Source organism: Falco cherrug, chromosome 5 (genome assembly GCF_023634085.1).
Source record: "Falco cherrug isolate bFalChe1 chromosome 5, bFalChe1.pri, whole genome shotgun sequence".
Lineage (NCBI taxonomy): Eukaryota > Metazoa > Chordata > Aves > Falconiformes > Falconidae > Falco > Falco cherrug.
Genome location: NC_073701.1, coordinates 72,117,586 through 72,136,874, shown reverse-complemented (window position 1 = coordinate 72,136,874; position 19,289 = coordinate 72,117,586). Strand labels below are relative to the sequence as shown.

The following is a 19,289-nucleotide window of genomic DNA, read 5'->3' as shown; positions in this document are numbered from 1 at the left end:
ATCTCTGGGCTTAGGTCCCCACTCTCTGATGACCCTAATTTAAAACCCTTCTCTCCACATCAGTAAGCATGGTTGCAAAGGTGTTCTTCCCTCTCATAGTTACACAGGGTCTTTCTTTTCCTGGTAGTCTTCCATCATCCTCCAGCGAGACACCAGGATCAAGGAAGCTGAATCGCAGCCTGCAGCATCCGCTGCATGGCCAGGCATCAATCTGGCAGATGTGTGCACTTCACAGTGGGTCTTCATTTCAAACAGAAGAGTTACTGGGGGCAGGCTCTGTGGAGAACACAGCTGGAACACAGTCTTGCTGTGTCTCCATCGCCCTTGACCCCAAAGCCCTGCAGTCACCTTTGAGCTGCTCAGGGTTTGTCATGGGTGTATCGCTGTTACCCACCTGGATGAGCAACAAGGGGTAGTAATCAGGGCAGGGGAGTCCCACAATCTTTCCACAACACTGGCAAACCTGAGGGCAGGCAGCAAACCTTCCAGGACAGTATTTCTGGTTGCCACATACAGTGTCTTTGTCCCATGTCTGGTGACAGCCTTCCCCATGACAATAACATGGGCTGGGGTAGATAGCAAAAGACCTACGTGCTCTTCCTCACTCTTTCCCAGCACAAAGTCACCTAGCAGAACCACTGGAGGTTTTTAGCCAAGGTGGCCTCTGAATTGCGTCTCTGTTCTTTCCTGAATTTTGTTCTTCCAAGGGAGAGCTCTCTCCATTTTAAATGCATTTTGTTCTTCTGTATCCATTTGACAAGATCTTTTAGGCAGACCCCTGTGCCTCTGGTGTTCCGCAGCAGAGGTGGCTGAGGAGGCAGTAACCAAGTGCAGAGACAGTCTTACTGGAGAGCAGCACAGGACAAGGTTTTGGTACCTGAGGTGGAGCTGCCAGCAGCCCTCCAGGCGTATTTCAGCAGGGCTTCGGCGTCCTCCAGGTTGCCTTTGGGAAGTGTCTCCATTCTGGAGTTCACTGCGTACCACAGGTAACACCATTGCTAGTGCTGCAACTTCTAGGTGAGACAGGGTTGGAGAGAACAGTGCTGTCACTTCCCCAGCTAGGAACTCTCCCTGCTGTTGTCACCTCTTCACTTCGGTGTTGCTGTGTGGCATGAATCGCTGAATGAGGGTGCACATAGGTAAGTGAATTGAAGGGAAAACGAAGGTGACTGCTGGCATGTTCCTAGGAATTTGGCATGCAGTGCACAGTCACAACATCTGGGCTCTTTCACTCGGAACTGAAAGGTTTGGCAGAACAATAGGAGTAGGTGGGCTTTGCCCCTTTATGCCACATTCAGACAGCCTGTGTCAACAAATACTGGAGATGCTGCTGAGGTGAAGCATGTCCGTCCTTCAGTCCTGGGATATACACACGGCCAGGGTTTGAAAGTGCTTGTGGACAATGCATTGTGAAGATGCTCTGCTTACTATCTTTACTATCTTTAGAAGGCAAGGAAAGGGGATGTGGCTGTTGCGGTGTCGTGTAGCTGGGTGAAATGCAGTAGCACAAAGACACGTCTTTTCTTGAGGGAAGGTTTCAAACTGCAAAGATTCAGGCAGTCATGCAGAGCGATGGGCTTTATTGAGGTACCTTTGAAGGAAGTGGGGTTTGAATCTGGTTGCTGCTGCAGAGGGTACCCAGGTGACTGTCCCTCCGTGCCCAGCACCAGAACAAAATACGTGCAGACAGTTACACCACGGCGCAGTTAGCGCTCACCTGGCTCGCCGAGTCAGTAGGACAGCGCCAGGCTGTGACAATGCCGCAGTTTAGGACTAGTTTAGACATATTGGGACGTGGGAGTTTGAAAACCCTTCCTTGTCTGACCAGGACTCGAGAGCAGAATCTGTAGTGTCCAGCCTCCTGTCTTCCTCGGAGCCTGGCAGGTTTTAGATCCTTCATTTTTTCCCTTGAGGAGTCTGTAACTAGTGATGTAGACAACAGCCTTTGTACATACACTTCCATTTCATACATACATTGAGCATGTGTGCATGTACACACAGGACTTACGGACATGAAATACAAATATGGATATAAATTTGTGGATATTTTCATTATTTAGGTCTGTATTACATAGTTGTACAAAAGCATTGTTAAAAGAAAATTGCAATGAACAACCGATGTGGGATCTCGCTGCCAAAACAGCGGGGCACGTGGGGCAGTGAGGAGGCTTCTGGGGCAGTGGCTGCATCAGCACTGAAGAGACCCCTGCAGTCACCTGTTCTCGTGGGTTAGGAGAAGACTTCTGCCTCTAATGAAATACTGTTGCTGTGAGGTAATATAATCTAGTATTAATTTCATTTGACAGATTAAAAAAAAAAAAGAGTTGACGGCTCCAATAAAAATGTACAAGTGCAGCGGCAGATCTGATGGTTAGGCTCTGGCTGTGCTTGTCATGGCACGGCATGTCAGCAACCCGTGAGTGTCTGCTGGGGAGGAAGGGCTGCCATTTTTCTAAACCTCCGTTTTTGATATTTGAGAACATAAATTTTGCATAATTAATGAAATCTAAGGGTTATTTGAGGACACACACTGCTAAATGCAGTCCAAAAATTGGGGGGGGGGGGGGGGGGGGGGGGGGGGGGGGAGAAGGAATCTGCTGGGCAAGACATCACCCACTTCAGTGAGATAATGAAGGAGCAGTTAAATATTACTTATAGACACATGTATCCCCTTCTTACTGGAAAGGTTAGCGAGTGAAGGAGAAGGAAATGTGGTTAATTTGAGCTAAAGTGTGTAGGAGGTTGATAAGGGGAGCCAAAGGAAATATCAAAGGCCAATATGTAAAGATAATAAGAAATTTTAGAGCATTAGAAGAAAAAAAAATCTGGTAAGAGATCCATTTCTATATGTAAATGATAAAATTGTATATTCTGGTGCAAAAAAAAAAAAAAAGAAAAAAAAAAGGCAGAAATGTTCTGCTCTGAGTTTGGAACAAATCAGGAGGATGTATCTATCCATATGATGTGCTTGGAACAGAAAGTTTCCCAGCTGTAACCAAGGAGAAAGTGAGATAGTATTTGCTAAAAATAAATATACTGAAATTAACAGGCTTGAATAACATATACCCAAGTGTCTAAAAGAGCCTAGCTGAGGAGTTGTCTGAACCACTAATGTTAATACCTCAAAATCTTGCTAATCTATGGAATTTCGAAGAGTTGGTAGAGAGCTGTTGCTATTCTAATATTCTGAGGATATAAAATAGGTGATTCAGAAAACTATAGCTTGTTTAGCTTGGCATCAGTGCTGGGTAAAATAACGAAGCAATTAATTTGGAACATAATCACCAAGGAATTAGAGAATGAAAATGCAATCAATACCATACAGTGTGGTTCAATGGAAGGTGGAAACAAACCTGCTGTCCTTTCTCAACAGCATCGCAGGACTGGTTAAAGTGAGGACTGTGTTTACATAGGTGTTTTGACTTCCTTAATAACCATGTGACTTGTGTATAAATAAATTTACAATAATTGGAAATAACAGACAAAGGCAGCTTGGTAGCACTGTGAAGTCACGCAGGGGCACATTTTGGAAAATATCCACCAAGGGGAAGGTACCAGTGAGGGGGGCCATCACCAGCAAGGTCTCTTTACGTTTTTTGGTCCCTGGACCTCAACGCTTCTATCAGTGTTTCAAAATAGTGACCAAACCCCGTGTTTGTAAGGATTGCAGGTATCACAGAGTGGGGGAAGTGCTAACAATAAAGTAACTGCTGCAGAATGATCTGACTTTCCTGCTGAAGCAGCCATGTTCCAGCAGACCGTGCAAGGTGACGTGTCTGCAAGTAAAGAATGTAGGTTACAGGATATGAAATTACCCTGGAAAAATGTAATTCGGCAAAGGATATGGGTTTTTCCAAGATAATTGTGTTACCGTTAGTTGATTGCGTAGGATGTGGCAGAGAGATTTTGTATATGTAAAGGACAGACTTCCAGAGTTATGTGAACTTGCCTATTCTGGTTGCAGCTTTGGAAGATCACTGAAACATCACTTTGTGCAAGTCAGGCGTTCACACTGCGGGATGAATCTGACATTACTGAGCGGAATTCTAAAAGGCCCTCAGAATGATTCACAAGCTGAAAAAAGGTTGGAGTTTTAAGGAGTCCATCTTGCTCAGTCTGTTGAAGGAGGGCTGGTGAGGGAAATAGCTCTGGTGTGGGGGTATTGAATTCCGTCGCCTGGCTTGGAGGGAGACAGCTCGTTGCAGATCTCAAGTGCGTGTGCAGGAGATCCTCTGGATAATCACAGTCATGGACTTGAGTGAAATCCCATGTCAACGCATTTCTGCACCAGTGCACCCTGAGCCCAGAGAATGAGATTGCCTGGGAGAGGTGGGAAAGACAGCTTAGAGCTCAAGTTCTTAGAAGGAGCATTTTAGGATCTGGATAGTCTTGCAGCCTTTCTCCAGTGTGAATGCTTTGAGATGCTGAAAGGGAGAAACTGGCAGTCAGAAATCCAGAGAGCTGTGCTCTCTGGAGTGATGTAGGGGTTGGTTCCTGTGGGTGAAGATTTACCCCCGACACCCCCTGAGTTTTGCCTGATGATGTGTGCATGTCCTAGTTGATGGACCCATTGTTCTGCTGGTGGATGGCCACAACGGCACTCCGGAGCAGAACAAACTTCATTCAGGCTTCAGAGCTTACATTCCTCTAAGTAACTTCTTACTGCTGGGAATGTGTGTGATTCAGGTTATTCATTGTCAGGTCAGGCTCCTTTGGTACAGAGAGATACCGCGTAATGAAGGTACGGACGGATACCACCTAACGCGTGGTTCTTTCAGTCTTTCCTCAGAACTCAGCCCTTGTAATTTTCTGATAACAGTGTGCATTTCTCAGAGCTGCTTCTCGCTGGTTAACATCATTCGAGTAATGAAGTGTCCAGAATGGGCCACAGCATGCTTGCTGAAGCTGCAGGAATAGTGCCTTTATCCTCCTTCAGCCATCAAACACTGCATTGTTACAGCTTTAGATACTGGCCGCTGTGAAAGGATTCCTTCTTTGCACAGGGACAGGGTTTTCTGTTCTCTTTTTCCCGCAGTCTGACTTCAGCTGGGAACATTTTCTTTGTCCCAGCACCGTGCTAGGGACTGCATGAATGTCCCATGGATCTCCACATAGGTGGCATCTCCTTGAGGAGTAAGTTTTCTCACGCTTGAGAACAGCCAGATGTGCTGAACCCAGGTCACGGTCCAGTAGCCTGACCAGCTGCTCTTAGATATTGTACACCCGGTGGATTCAGTGTTTCATACTGAGTTTGCTTGAAGTTACTTGCCATTACACAAGATTTTGATTTAGCAGAGTGGTACAGCAATGTACTTAAATTAAATGCAAATGTAAATTACACTTAGCAGAGTGTAGCAGATGCAGTGTACAGCTGAATCACCATACAGATGTGATTCTCATTACCAGTAATCTGCTCACCATCACGACACTGGCTGTCCCCCATCACCTTGAAGGCGTAAGTGGGTTCACACCATCTTAAGTGCGTTGCTGTCTTTGAGGTCCTTCTGTTTGTTCAGTTTTTATATTCTTTGTTGGGCTAATCCAGTTATACAGTCCTTCTGCCCCATTCTAGTCTTGCTAACTCAGGAAGACTTTTGCATTCTTCTCGTTGATTCAAGGGTGGAATTACAGGGCTGGTTGACCCCCTCAGCCAGTACAGCTGGATGATCCACTCAGCTGCTGTAGCCAGTTGATCTAAAACACAGGCCGCACTCCAGTCCCTTTGATGTTGAGATTGGTTCAGCTTTCATTGCAACAGCTCAGGGAGGTCATTCCCTACATTTTTCCCTGAGCTTCAAGGGCACAGCTCTTGCCTATGTTTTCAGACCTTTCTTCTGCTGTAGGGGTTAATTGGTCAGTCACAAGGCGGGGAAGTATTAGTGCTATCAGTCATGTCACTTAAGAGCTCATTTGGAGTAATATCCACCGCCCTAGAGATCCGTGTTCAAGAAAGATTCATTTAGGCTGGAAAAGGAGCATGGAAAAGCTACTGAGATGATCAGGAGAATGGGGGCTTTTTCCCCTGTGGCAGACCACTAAAGCTTCATATCCTTACCAGCTTGCTGGGAGGGATCAGACTGATGGTCCATTAGCCCAGTTCCCTCTCCTCGACAGTGGCATTACAAGATGCTATTAATTAAAGAAAGTACATGTGCCTGGCTGTTTTCAGTTGTCCGTTCCCCTTGTGCCTTCCAGCATCCACTGTCATCACACTGGGAACTTGAACAGGAATGACTCTGCTCAGTCCTGTTAGTATCTGTGCAAGGACCTGCTCTCCAGGAACTCATCTAATCTCTCTCTGAATCTGCCAGTGCTGCCCACCTCCATGGCCTCCTGTGGCAGCCAGCTCCAGATGACCATTGCCTGCTGCATAAAGTCATCTTGCTGTTGTCTGTTTTAATCTGATCTGCCACTAGTCTCACTGAGAGCCCTCTCCTCCTAATTCTGCAGGATTTGGTAGACCACAGCTCCACTTTCACTGCATCCACTGCCCTGGGGAGCTTTGTAAGCCTTGGCCCTGTGCTTCCCTCAGCCTTCTCTTCTCCAGACTGGAGGGTCCCAGCCTTCTCAGTCTGTCTTTGTAGGACAGTTGCTCCATCCCCCTGACCATTTTAGTTGCCCTTCCCTGGCCTTTCTCTAGTTCCACTGCTTCCTCCTTGAGATGCTGAACCAGACCTGCACACATGAAGGCATGCACATGCAGGATCAGCATAGCCCCAAGTGACATTGCCTACCTTGCTTTCCACCTCTTCCCTGATATATTTTGTCAGCTTTTTTGGCTGCTCTTTTGCACTGAACCCATGATTTTTGAGAGATGTCAGTATCGGCACCAAGACTTTTCTGGAGCTGTACCCACCAGGTCCGTGTTCAGCATCATGCAGCATGTTCAGATGGCTCTTCCCCAGAAGCGTTACTTTGCATGTATCTGCATGGTGACCCACCTGCCACCTCGTGCCCTTTCAGTTTGGGAGTCCTCCTGCAGCTCACCAGCACTGATGCATCACTTGGCTACTGAGAAGGTAGTTGCAGCAGTTTATAATGCCTGGACTCTGACATAGTATCATCACATTTCTATGTATGTTATTTTATGTTTTGTAGACACTTTCTGCATGATTTGACTCTTGATCTGTTGTCTTCTTCCAGGCCAAAGCATATATCCAAGAGCAGGGCATCCTCATTAGGCAGTTGTGTCCAAGAAACTGGAATTTTTCTTTGTTGCTGGGTGAAAACCAGTAGTGTTTCCACCACTGCCTGTCTGATCTTTCTTATTCCGAAACCTCCCTGTTTGAGGGCCAGCAGTCATTTGGAGTGTTTAATTGAATGGGAAGGACTCCCAGCTGCCGGCCTTCTTGAAGATTCATCTCTGCACTTCGTAGACTGGGACCAAAAGCTGATCTTTTTGTGTGTGTCTCAGGCAATTCCCCTGTGTCGCTCCAACATCATCAGACATCCCCAGGCTGTCTGCATGATAGGGATCCTCCTTGCATGGGTCTGCTCGGAGAGATGGAACAGTTTGCTTTGTTCATTTTGCTACCTCCTCTTTTTACGTCTTAAGTGCTTTTCTTCCCCCTGTGGGAGATGGTATTGTGCTCCTGAGAGTGCAGTTCTGACGTGGCATTGCTGCTGAAGGTGGGGGATGGCTTGGCTGAGATCCTCTCCCTGTTCGGTGCATCAGCAGCATCAGCAAACAGCAGCCCCTGTTCCCTCTCGGGCATCTTACGCCCGGCGTCTGTTGTGGCTTCACCTGGCAGCCGGTGGGTGGGCTGCAGGTATCTGTGGAACAGCGTCCTGAGCCCTTCCCGCTGGAGAACAGTGTCTTGAACCAGTGGTTCACTCACTGACGATGAGCATTCACCTCTCTTTGAGTTAGAAATCCAGCCTCAGTGCCAGGCTCTGTGATCTCAGCACACGCGGTTTGTCATGCCATATTGACTCAGTGCAGCTTTGAAGCTGGAAAAGAATGGAAAACCTTCTCACCATCTTCTCGGTGAGCTAACCTGTTTATCAGATATGTTCTTCTCTTTGTATTTTGATTTTTTTCAGAAGCAACTGTTAGAGAAACTTTGCTCACATGAGTGTTTAATCGAAGTTGTTTGTGGCTACAGAGTTCTGTAGCTCATCTTCTTGGGTATCACCAGGAGCTGGGGCTGAATCAGAATTTTGGATTTTTCAGAAATTGTTTTTTCCCCCAGACATTCTTGTATAGTACAAGCAACTGTCTGACCAGTCTCCCCTGTGGTTAGCCTTGCTGTATAACGTTCATTCTTGAGCTCCTATGTTATTTTAGCTTCTTGACTGCTTTTCTTATCTGCTTTCTGCAAGATGTCATTCCTTGAGCTACAGTTTCCTGGGGTTTGCTCACCTGCTTGGTTTTAATCTTTCACAGAAAAGACCTGGCAGCATGGGACCAATACTTTGAGGTTGTTGTGAAATACCTTTAATGTGCTGTTCCCTCCCTTTTAAACAGCAGCAGAAATGTTCTTTTTTCCCATAGGCCAAATTATTCACATTCCTCTGTGGATTTTATAACCCACAAAGCTCTGGCACATTTCTGGCTGGTTTGGTTGTGGCTTTGGGTTGATGCCCTTCTGGCCAAGGGTGTTTTGGGGAGTCACAGGGACAAGTCAGCTGGTGGTCCCGGGCAAGTGTGGCACTGAGACTCTGTGCACTTCCTGGCTAGTGTCATGTTCTTGTCTTTCATGGCTGGCCATTGGTGTGCTTTGTAAAGCCAGTGTTGATCTCCCTGTGGCTGCTTTTTTGAGCTCCGGACAGCCAAAGAGTGCCTGGCGATGGGTGGTGGAGTTGCACAATACTGACCTGACCTGAAATCTTACGGCTTCTGTAGGAGCTGTCCATCTATGGGCACATTTGAAACACGTTGGGCAAAAAGCTGTCTGACCATGTTGGTACGTCTTCCTCATCCCTGATCTCACTGAGTTACAAACAGTTGAAAATCAACATTTTCTATCTGTCACTTGACTGTCAGCAAAAACATCAAAGCCTGCCAGAACACCAGCAGAATACAGGTGCTCAGGTCATGTTTCTGCCAGGCGGTGGGTGCCACAGCAGTCTGTGCTCTCCTGGAGACCATGTACCCAGGCTTTGGCTGCCAGTGCTGCACCAGGATGGAGCAGAGGAGAGGGTCTTGCCTTTCCATCCCGGAGGGTCAAAACCTCCCACTCCTGCATCTCTGCATTTGAGTAACCTAAAAAATCTAAACTGCTGCCCATTTGGGTGGACAAGTTTGGATGACTAAAAATCAAACAGAAAGCACAGGCATGTTCTGTCAGTATTTCAGTTCTTTATTTGGAAGAGAGCAGGGTGATGTGCATGTATCACATGCAGATGATGAAACACTTTCCAAGCCATTAGTAACTGAAGCTGTGAGCATCTTCCAGGTGGTAATTTTTCAGTATTTGCATTTTGTAGTTGCATGATGCTGGGGCAATGCCAGGAGACTGGCAGAGTGCTGGCCTTTGGAAAGGGGCAAAGGGATGATCCGGTTAATTATGAACCTGTGAGCCTGAGATCAGTTGCTGGCAACAAATAAGCAACCAGATACTGTAGGCAGTTGATAAAGAGTTAGAGTAGAATATAATTACCAGCAGAAAACTAATTTCATTTCATTATTTGAGGTGTCAGATTTGTTTGATAAAGGTAACCGTTTACATCTAATAGATTTTGTTTACCACTGTACCACATCCCAATTACAAAACTTGCGGTGTACAAAACCAGCAGAGCGCATGGGAAGCGGTTCACAAATTTGCCAGATGACAGGTCTTGGCAAGGACTTCTCAGAGAGGAATCGTCGCTGGCCCGGGTTTCTAGTGGGTCTCTCCAGGACTTAAGATCTGGTACTGCTCAGTGATTTCATACATGTTCTAGAAACAAAGCTGAAATCACAGGTAATAAATAACAGGTGCACAGGGGACCCGGGGGCTGTGGTGCTGGGGACGCGCCACACAGCCCTGGGCTGCACTGGCTGAAGGTGCTTTGGAAACTAAAGGGTTTGGAAAGAAAAACTGCTGAAGTGGTTTAAGATCAGGAGAAAATACAGGATAACTGTGCTCTGGGACTCAATCCATTCCATCCAGTTCATTCAAAAAAAAAAAAAAAATTAGGAGGTAATTTAACTAAAGTAGGTTTGATTTCATCAAAATCAAATTTTGAGGAAAAGTGTGTTTTCATGCAAATTGAATAATTACTGAATCAATTATAACCACACTTGAATCAGTTGAATAATTGAATATTTGAAATAAAATGATCATTTGAAAAGCATTGCATCTTAGAAAATGTTGATGTTCCATTTCAGAATGTAGTTCAAGCCCTTTTTTCATTTTTATATTTTCTATGGGTTTTCATAGAAAACAGCACTATGGCTCAGGTATTGCAAATGTTACAACCTACAGACTTTTAATCATTTAAACAACGGTTCAGTCTAACCTAAAGACAAAACATCTCCAGCTGGAGTTGAAACGCATAAACCCCAAACATTCTTCAAACACTGGTTTCCAGCATCCAGGATAATTCTGCATCTCAGTCTGTTGCACTTGTGATCCCCCACGCTGTGGCAGCGAGATGGTGCCGGCGGTGAGGGAGGTGGGACAGTGCGTGAGGAAGGGTAGCACAAGACCCTGTGACTGGAAACCAATTTCTTGATAGTAATACAGGAATGGCTTTGTGTTTTCTTTTTTTAAAAGGTGGGAATTACTAAACATTTGGAGCAGACCTACAGAGGAAAGGCTAAATTCTCAACTTCCTGGTGTCTTTGAGACCTGAAGCATGTGGTGGCATGTAACAGCTTAGCTATAATGCTTCTGGTCTTGAACTCAGGATAACAAAATCAATATTGCATGGGCAACCTAAATCCTGTCATTACCTGTCTTTTGAGTGTTCCACTTCTGGATACATAAATATTAACGTAAACATTAACATACATGCTTCTATATTTATTGCCTGTAGATAATCACTTGTCTCTTATTTGCCATCAGTTACTATCTTATGCCTAGGGTGGCAACAGTCCTGGGGTGCACAGCGCATTTCAAAAGCGACTGCCAAAGTGTGCAAACATATCCGGTTCTTTTTACAAAGTGGGTAACTTCAGCCACAAAAGTTGAAACCGGTTTTTCCAGCAGTGAAGCAGCTGAACTGCAGCATCCTCTTCCCCGTTACACCTAAACCTCAGTCACCCAAAGTGAGGGACCATCTGTTAATGCCCCACGGAGAACCTTGTGTTCGTTACTACTTGGTAGATACCCAGGTACAGAGGTTGCATTTTCTAGCTTATTTCTTGGTTTCGTGTCTTGGAGATTGCCTAGCCTGCCATCACAGCCCAGTGCTTGTTGTCCGAGAATTTAATAGGTTATGCCATCGCTAAAAACCACAACAGGAATGAGTGTCAGCACGTGTCCTGTAGACCCCTCGCAGGAGTTGCTCAGCCACAGGTTGCTGCTGGTGGGGATGGGGCAGCTGAGTTGTTGGGGGCCATCTCTCTGCCCACCGCTCCGCATGGGTGCCTGTGCTCTTCCAGCACCTCTAGCAGACCTGTGGCACAGCTCAAGGCTTGCAGATCCCGGCACCCACCCTGTGCTTACCAATTACCCCAAAAGAAAGAGGCAATGCCCGCTTTTTAGTGATCTGCCTTAACAGCCTGGTAGGAAGGGGCAGGTCCAGCTCCTGCCACCGGCCACAGCCCTGGTGCACACTGGTTTGCACTGACCTGTTGCAGCTTCCTCAGCTTCTCCAGAAGGTTGTGGCCACAGGTAGGTGACACCCCACAGGTGTCACAGCTTAAATATGAAAATGCGCTAGACACTAAAAACAGATAGAGAGGGAAAGTCTCTGGTGGTTTTGTGGCTTGACATCCGTCAGTCTTGCCCTTTGCCTGCTCTCTTTGTGGCAGCCAGCCCTCACGCTGCTCTCCTCCTCTGTCCTAGGTGAATGGTGTCAACGTGGTGAAGGTGGGGCACAAGCAGGTGGTCTCCTTGATCCGGCAAGGGGGGAACCACCTGGTGATGAAGGTTGTTTCCGTCAGCCGCAAGCCAGAATCAGAAGAAGTTGTTCGGAAGAAGGGTAGGTGTGCAGTCCTGCTGTTCTCTGAATGGGGGGTTGCATTGCCCAAATGCAAGCAGGTGTGCAGAAGCCTGCGGGGCTGCCCAGAGGAGCCCACAGCACGTACCCACAGCACGGTGGGCACTTGTGAGGCTGCCAAGCTGCAGCTGGTGGGGACGGGGGACACCATGGGGGGAAGGACTGGCCGTTCCGGGCACAGAAACTGCACACACGGCACTGCCGCACCGGGGTGTGCGGACACACTGGCTGGAGCAGGGTGGGGGGACGGTGGTCGGGCGGAGGGGCTGTGGTGGAACTCTGCAGCTGACACTGGGGATGCTGGGCACAGCTGGATGCCGGCCAGGCCTCCTGCAGGTCCTGTCCGCGGCCAGGCTTCAGGGCACCAGCAGCTCCGTTCTCACACCAGAGCTGTGTGTGCTCAGTGAAGGTTGGAGCCGGCTCTGCCTCGGGCAGAGCTGCCGCCAGTGCCAGAAGCCCCGGGCACAGAGCTGCTGCCAGTGCCGGCAGCCCGCGGTGCCAGTGGCAGGCTGTGCCGGAGCGCAGAGACTCCACGGGCCTGGAGGGGGTCGTGGTGGGGGTCTGCCCCTGCCTCGGTGTGTCGGCGGGGGTCGTGGTGGAGAATCGGCCTCACTGGGGGGAGGGGGGGGCTGTGACGGAGAGCTGCCCCTGCCAAGCGTGGGGCTGTCAGGGTGGAGAACTGCCTCTGTGGGCATGCAGGGGGTGTCAGGGTGGAGGACAGTGCCCGCGGGGGTGCAGAGGGTGCCGTGGTGGAGGACAGCCCCCATGGTGGGGCGGGGGGTGCAGGTGCAGCCCGTCCACTCTCAGGGAGTCGCTGGGGCTGGGAGCTCCTGCAGGCACAGCCAGCCCGGGGGCTGCTGGCCACGTGTGGGACTTGCCCTCACTCAGGGGAGCCCAGGCAGCCATGGGGCCACCCGCAGGCGTTTGGCCTTCGCCCCATCACCCATGGTCACCAGGGTCAGAGCTGAGACCCGCAGCCAGCGGTGGGGCTCAAGAGGCAGTTTGGTGGTGGGCTGATGTGTTGACAGACAGCGGAGCAGGCAGCCCTCGGGGTAGGGGGGCATCCAGCTGAGGAGGGCAGGGGCACATCTGGAGGACAGCTGGATGGGAGGCAGCCAGCTGTATACAGGGGACACACGCATGGCATTCAGCTGTGGAGGGCAGAGGCACACCTGCAGATGGCCAGCTGTGGAGGCTGGCAGCACATCTGGGAGCAGCTAGCTGTGAAGGGTAGGACCCCTCCACGGGCAACCAGCTGTGGAGGGCAGAGGCACATCTGGGAGCAGCCTGCAGCACCCTGCGCCAGGCCATGTGTGGGGAGGCAGGCTGTGGGGCCAGGAGCATTTTTGGGGGGAGGGCATCTGGGAGCCCGGTGCGGGGGGACAGGAGTGGGGCACAGGGGGACGGGAGGCGCAGGGGGATGGGAGCGGGGCGTGGGGGAGGGAGGCAGCTCTGCACGCTGACACTAAGAGCTGCAATTATATTGTCACGGCGCAAAAGCACGAGTTGTGGGAAAGGCTGAGGCTTGGGAATCAGTGCTGGGACTACCGCTGGTGCTGCTTGCCGCTTCTCCTGGTGCTTCCAGCCCTGCAGCCGGTGAGCAGCTGCCCATCACTGCCCGTTGCTGCCCATCGCTGCGTGCTGCCCATGCCCTGAGCCCACGGAGCTGGACGGCTGCTCTTCCAGCACGGGGTGTGGGGACCGGAGCCGAGCCCTCTCTGCGGGACCCTGGCTGCAGCACAGCCGGGGGCGGACACCCCCAGCTGGGGCTCGCCTGGTCCTGGGGGTGATGGAGGCCTGTGTGGGACTGGCGTTTTCTGGCTGAATCCGCCCTTGTTGGGGTCTCTGATGCAGGCAGCGCCAGCAAAGCCTGAAGCTCTGGTTGCCATGGCAATGCCTGAGCGTTGAATCCAGCATTGTCAGCAAGCAAGCGGGAGGAGGAGGAGGCACCCCAAGTGAAGAGGAAGAGCCTTCAACTCGTCCCCGCTCCGGTGGGCTCATGGCATGCAGCGCCTCCGGGGCAGCCCCACGGGCCGGCCCGGCTAGGCAGCCCCCGGGGGCAGCCCCCCGCCCCGGCGCAGCACCGCGTCCTGTGCTGGCCATGTGCCTCCGCTGCCCGGCACGGAGCTGGCCGCCTCCAGCACTTCGCTAGGGCCGCGGGAGCCTCACCCCGTCCTGGACACGGCTGAGCCGGCAGAGGAGGGTGGGTGGGCTGTGTTTCGCTGGGGGATGCGCCGCGCTGAGGCGGGAACGAGAGACTGAGATCAGGCCTGCTGGACTTGTTTCTCCCTCCTACCCTCCACCCATGGCGTGTGCGGAGGGGAAGCAGCCATCAAAGCTGTTTGCTGAGTCCCACAGGCAGGCAGCCAGCTGCCTGAGACAGATTTAATTTGCGAGAGGCGTTCATAGCCATAGCATCTCCGGTAGCTGCAGGGGGGCAGGTGCAGCCCGGGGACATGACTTGGACTCTCCTCTGCTGAGGGCTGTGGGAGCCTGGGCAGCCTGCACGTGCCTGCGGGAGCCACCAGCCCCTCAGTGCCGGGGCCTGCCCCGTGCCCCGGGACTGTGCTACCAAGACCATGAAGAAGTTTGCTTCCACGCGCAGCCTCAATAAGATCCTGCAGCAGTGCGACTCCTCATCCCGCGAGTACGAGGAGATCCAGGCTGTGGAGAAGAAGTGGCATCTGCATCTGGCCACTCCTCGTAAGTTCCTGGACAAGAAATGCAAAATGCCGTCTCTCTTCCTTTCAGCTCCGCCGCCTCCCAAGAGAGCACCCAGCACCACCCTGACGCTGCGTTCCAAGTCCATGACGGCCGAGCTGGAAGAGCTGGGTAAGCAGAAGCCGGGGCTCGCGCATGCATGCAGGGGTGCATGAGGAGCATGCAGGGCCGTGGCCGGAGCAGGCAGCACACTTGCCCAACGTCCGTTTTCCCGAGGGGTGCATGAGCACAAGCGCGAGGCGATGCACACGCCTCCTGTGCTGAAGTTTCTGTCGTGTTTAGCGGCACAGGGGGCTGAGAGCCCACTGCCACAGGGATGCGGGAGCCCCCCATAGAGCCAGTCCACCCCTTCAGTGCCACCTCCCTGGAGAGCTGGCCTGGGGGAGGATCCTGGCACCGCATGCTTGTGGAGAGGCTTGCTGCCCCCATGCCCCATCCATCAGGCACCCTGCTCCTCCTGCACTCCAAACAGACAGCCCTTCATTTTTATTTTCCTCTGCCTCCAGGCAGATACCACATGCTGCCAGATTAGCTGGCATCCCCATGGTCTGCCCTCCCTGCTTACACACACACATGCCTATGCACACACGCTCACACATTCTGCTGTCACTACAGAGCCTACCCACATTTCCAGATGCTTTGGTATCCCAGCTTGCATCTACATGTTCCTATATTCTCTTAAAGCCTCTCCACCCCCACCCCATCTCAGCTTCCAGGTACCCTGTGCTGAAGCCCCTCAGTCTTTCCAGCTTTTCTGGTGACCTCATTGAGCCCACAGCTTCCCAGTGCGCTGGGCTGCCCCCAGTAGCATCCTACCAGCTGAGGGCCGTAGGAGTGCCAGTGTTCACACACCATCCAAAGAGCAGTCCCTTCCCTCTGCACAGAATGATTTGCCCATTTTTGCTGCATGTGTGCCCCGTGCACTGCAGAGCCCACAGGACGGTTGATCAGGGCGCTCCGCCGGCGCAGCCGGGGAGGCGGGCTAGCAGAACAGCAGCCATGTGGCCCTCGCAGCCTGCTGGGCAGGAGATGTGGAGGGACCCCTCCTTCTGGGGGAGCCTTTGGGGCAGCCACATTCTGATGTGCAGAGGTTGGCTCTGCCGAGATGGGCTGTTCAGGGCTGGCACAGGGCGGGAGTCGGATGTACTGCAAGCACCCACCGAGAGCATCAGCACAGCGAGAGGGAGCCGCTCTCGGCACTGCCCACTGCCCTGGCTCACGCTTCTGCTATTTGTGTTTATGTTTTTGCTGTACAAGAATGTGGTGGTGTGTACAGATGCACTTGCCGGCCATGGCGCAGGGGCTGTGCATGGCAGACTCCCGTCCTTCCTGGGAGGAGACCCGCCTGAGAGGCAGGAACCTCAGCAGAGACCCCACCACCCCCTCTCTTTTCCAGGGCGTTGAAGGAATGTCCATGACCTTTCTCACTCGGCTCTGCTCCCTGTCCTACATGCATGTCCAGGCTTTACAGCCCTGCAGGGTTCTCTTGAAAGAAATAGACCTTGAGGGTTTGGGCTCACGCTGAAATACAGGTTTGAAGGGACAAAGCTCAGCATTTAAGGGCTTGCATCAGCTGGTTGATGGCTACTGTGATTTATTTTATGCTGAGCCCACTGGCTTGATATCCACCTTGCTCCCCACTTCTCCAGACCTTTATTACTAAGCCTGAAGGTGCTGTGTTTACTAGTAGCCATTAGGAAAGGATTCAGAATAGCCCATTTCTTCCACTTGTTCTCATCCCTTTGCACAGATACTGCACAGACCCCAGCATTCATATCTTTGCTCTTGGTTGCTGGCCCTGAAAGCAGTTCCTAGCTGGTGTGATGGGTCTCTGCTTGCACGCACATGCATGTTGCCTCTGTGAGAACATGTTCCCCAGCTGCATGTGCCCATCTTTGGTGAACATCACACCCGAGCTGGAGCCTGGTGCGCATCATGCAGGCACCTTTGCAAAGGGACGGGCACCCCAGCCGCGGCACCTGGCCTTGCAAGTGCCCACTGGGGTGTGGAATGTCACTATGGGACCCTGGAAACCCCCAGCGGTGTGAGGGAAGGGGGCCCCATTTGCATGTGTTTTGGCAAGGAGAGCTGCTGGGCTCGAGGGGGAGGGGAGCAATCTCCTGGAAAGGGAAGTCACGAAGAGCAGAGAAATAGCTCTGCCAGAGAATATATTAAAGATGAGTCCTCTAGGTCTCCCTGAGAATTTTGCATTTAAACGCTGCCTCTCTTCTACCTGGAGAGGGACTAGGAGTGGCAGCTGCCCGTGTCTCCCAGGAGAGGGATTTGTAGACAGGGACTGGTCTTAGTCCACGTTTTCCAGGAAATTGTAGTGGGTAGTCCCTACTTCATGTCCTGTGGATCAGGGAGCATGCTATAGCCAGTCCCACCATGCATCCCCAGGGAGCACGGCACTGGGAAAATAAGGGATAGATCCTCCTCCTGTGCTTTGTCTTCTGGTGGTTGATCCTCCAGCTTTTGCTGCAAAGGGGGAGTTTTGATGCAGGTCAGCATCCCCACGCCTCAGTGATATGCAAGTTTAGAGCCTAATCTCCTTTTCTGAGGGGACAGTGATGTTAGTGAAAGGGACGATGTTAGTGAAAGGGACGTTTCTACCTGTAGCTTCTTAAAAGGAGCTTTGTCCGATGGTCCCTGCCCCTTTTTCCTTGAAGCCTATCCCTGTCCTGCAGCTTGCAGAACATCCCATGTGCCCACAGCCATACCTTAACGTTTTCTTGCTCCATGCTGTGCCAGTCCCCTTGGAAAAGCAGATTCCCAGCAAACTGCTAACAAAGCACTCCTGTCCTGCAGTCCTGGCTTCTACTGGATGCAAAGGAAACTGGCTCTGGGAGATGTGCAGACTGCTATGTCTCCTCAGAGCAGGGAGGGATTAAAAGGGTTTAAGAGCATTTCTCCGTGGCTTGGGCATTAAATGCCATCCAGACCTCCTGGTCTTCCTTCTGACATTGCACCTTCTCTCTGCTCTCCTGCTCTGAGCAAAGAGGAGAGGGCTCAGCAGTGGAGCAGCAGCAAGCCCAGCCTGCGTTGGCCCCTGCTTGCCCACAGGGCCAGGAGAGGCACTGACCTTCCCGTGGAGGGGCAGCAGCGTAGGGGGGTGCACAAGGTGCTACACCCACTGCCCTGCCTGAGCCTTCATCCCAGGAGCCCCCGGCGAGGCAGGCACATGCTCCGCTCTCGAGGCCTGATCCTGCCAGCATGCTGGGAGGCAGGAGAGCGTGCGGGGATGAGGCACAGCAGGCAGGCAGCGAGGCTGGAGCTGGGAATGAAAGCAGGAACTGTGCATGCCATTCATGTTGTCTTTTGTTTCTTGATTCCAAGCCTCCATGCGGAGAAGAAAAGGGGGTGAGTGAAACCACACATCCTGGGGCTCCTCCCTTCCCCATCAGCCACCCAGCCAGCACCCAGTCCGACCCACACGGGCATGCACGGTGCACCCCAAGGACTGGCCCAGGTTGTTGTCACGGAAAGGCTCAGCCCAAGGGGAGCCAGAGCTCCATGGGCCAGCCTCCTGCCCGGCACTGCTGCCGCAGGGAGCAGCTGCCACGTGCGGCTCTGGCGGGGTAGCAGAAAGGCAGAAATGGGCACAGTCATGCTGGGCTCCTGCTGGGCACGGGCAGGAATGCCTGTTCGCCAGCCGGGCCCATTCAATCCCCAGGGCTGACTTCCCCGGGTGTTACGCTTTGCTTTGTGTTTGCTCCACGGTGAAAATGCCTTGCACAGAAATGTCCCCACATGTGGGGTCCTCGGTGCAGCCTCCTTCAGCCCCTGGGTCAGGCCTCTGGAGCTCAGTCGGATGAAATGTCAGCCACGCTCTTTGCCATGTCCAGCCGTGCAGGTGGTGCCTCTGCCTCCGCCTCTATGCAGGCTGTCCTGTGTCCTGCTGCTCCCTGTGGTCCCGGGCCAAGGAAGCACCTGAGGACATACCTGCACTGCAGGCAGGGTTTGGTGGCAGCTCTGAGGGTGTACCCCAGTCAGGTGGCAGAGAGCCACTTTGGCTGTTAAGTGTCCCGGCTCCGGGTGGAGAGGGCCACCCACCGTGAAGGCCACATTGCCAGTGCCCAGGCTAGCTGGGGTAAAGCTGGTCGCAGCAGGGCTCCTTACGTGACAGCTGCACTGCACAGTGTCCGTGTGGATATTGCATGAGCAACAGTACAAAACCAGGAGGTTTTTGCTACGGCTGAGGGCCAGTAACGAACAATCCTGAATGGAGCAGGAAGGCTCATCCCATGCCAGCACGCAGTCCTGCATTTCTCCAACACAGACACAGGGTAGGGGGGAGAGAGCCTGGAGACCTGACCCCAGTTCTTAGCCTTTCAGAAGCAAAACTCTTGTCCTGGTAACGTGAAGCTAGAGAACTTTCCCAAGGAACAGGAAATGTGAGGGGACAACTCTTCCACCATAACAGTGATAGCATAGGGAAGAAGCTGAGCAGAGCTTACAAGCGTGAGATCTCTGAGGGA

At 51.9% G+C, this 19,289-nt stretch overlaps 1 protein-coding gene across 10 annotated transcripts in view; it reads left to right on the top strand.

Moving 5' to 3' along the window:
• Positions 1-19,289, top strand: part of SHANK3 (SH3 and multiple ankyrin repeat domains 3) — a 369,257-nt gene that overhangs the window by 309,636 nt on the left and 40,332 nt on the right. For 9 of the 10 annotated variants that reach the window (XR_008732337.1, XM_055710961.1, XM_055710962.1 and 6 more), the window contains 3 exons: positions 11,937-12,072; positions 14,842-14,922; positions 18,148-18,171. Coding sequence is in view for 9 of the 10 variants with exons in the window: in XM_055710961.1 (XP_055566936.1) it covers positions 11,937-12,072; positions 14,842-14,922; positions 18,148-18,171 (241 nt within the window). In the remaining variant the exon portion in view is untranslated. The remainder of the gene's footprint in view (positions 1-11,936; positions 12,073-14,841; positions 14,923-18,147; positions 18,172-19,289) is intronic. The other variant, XM_055710964.1, reaches the window with a different exon arrangement.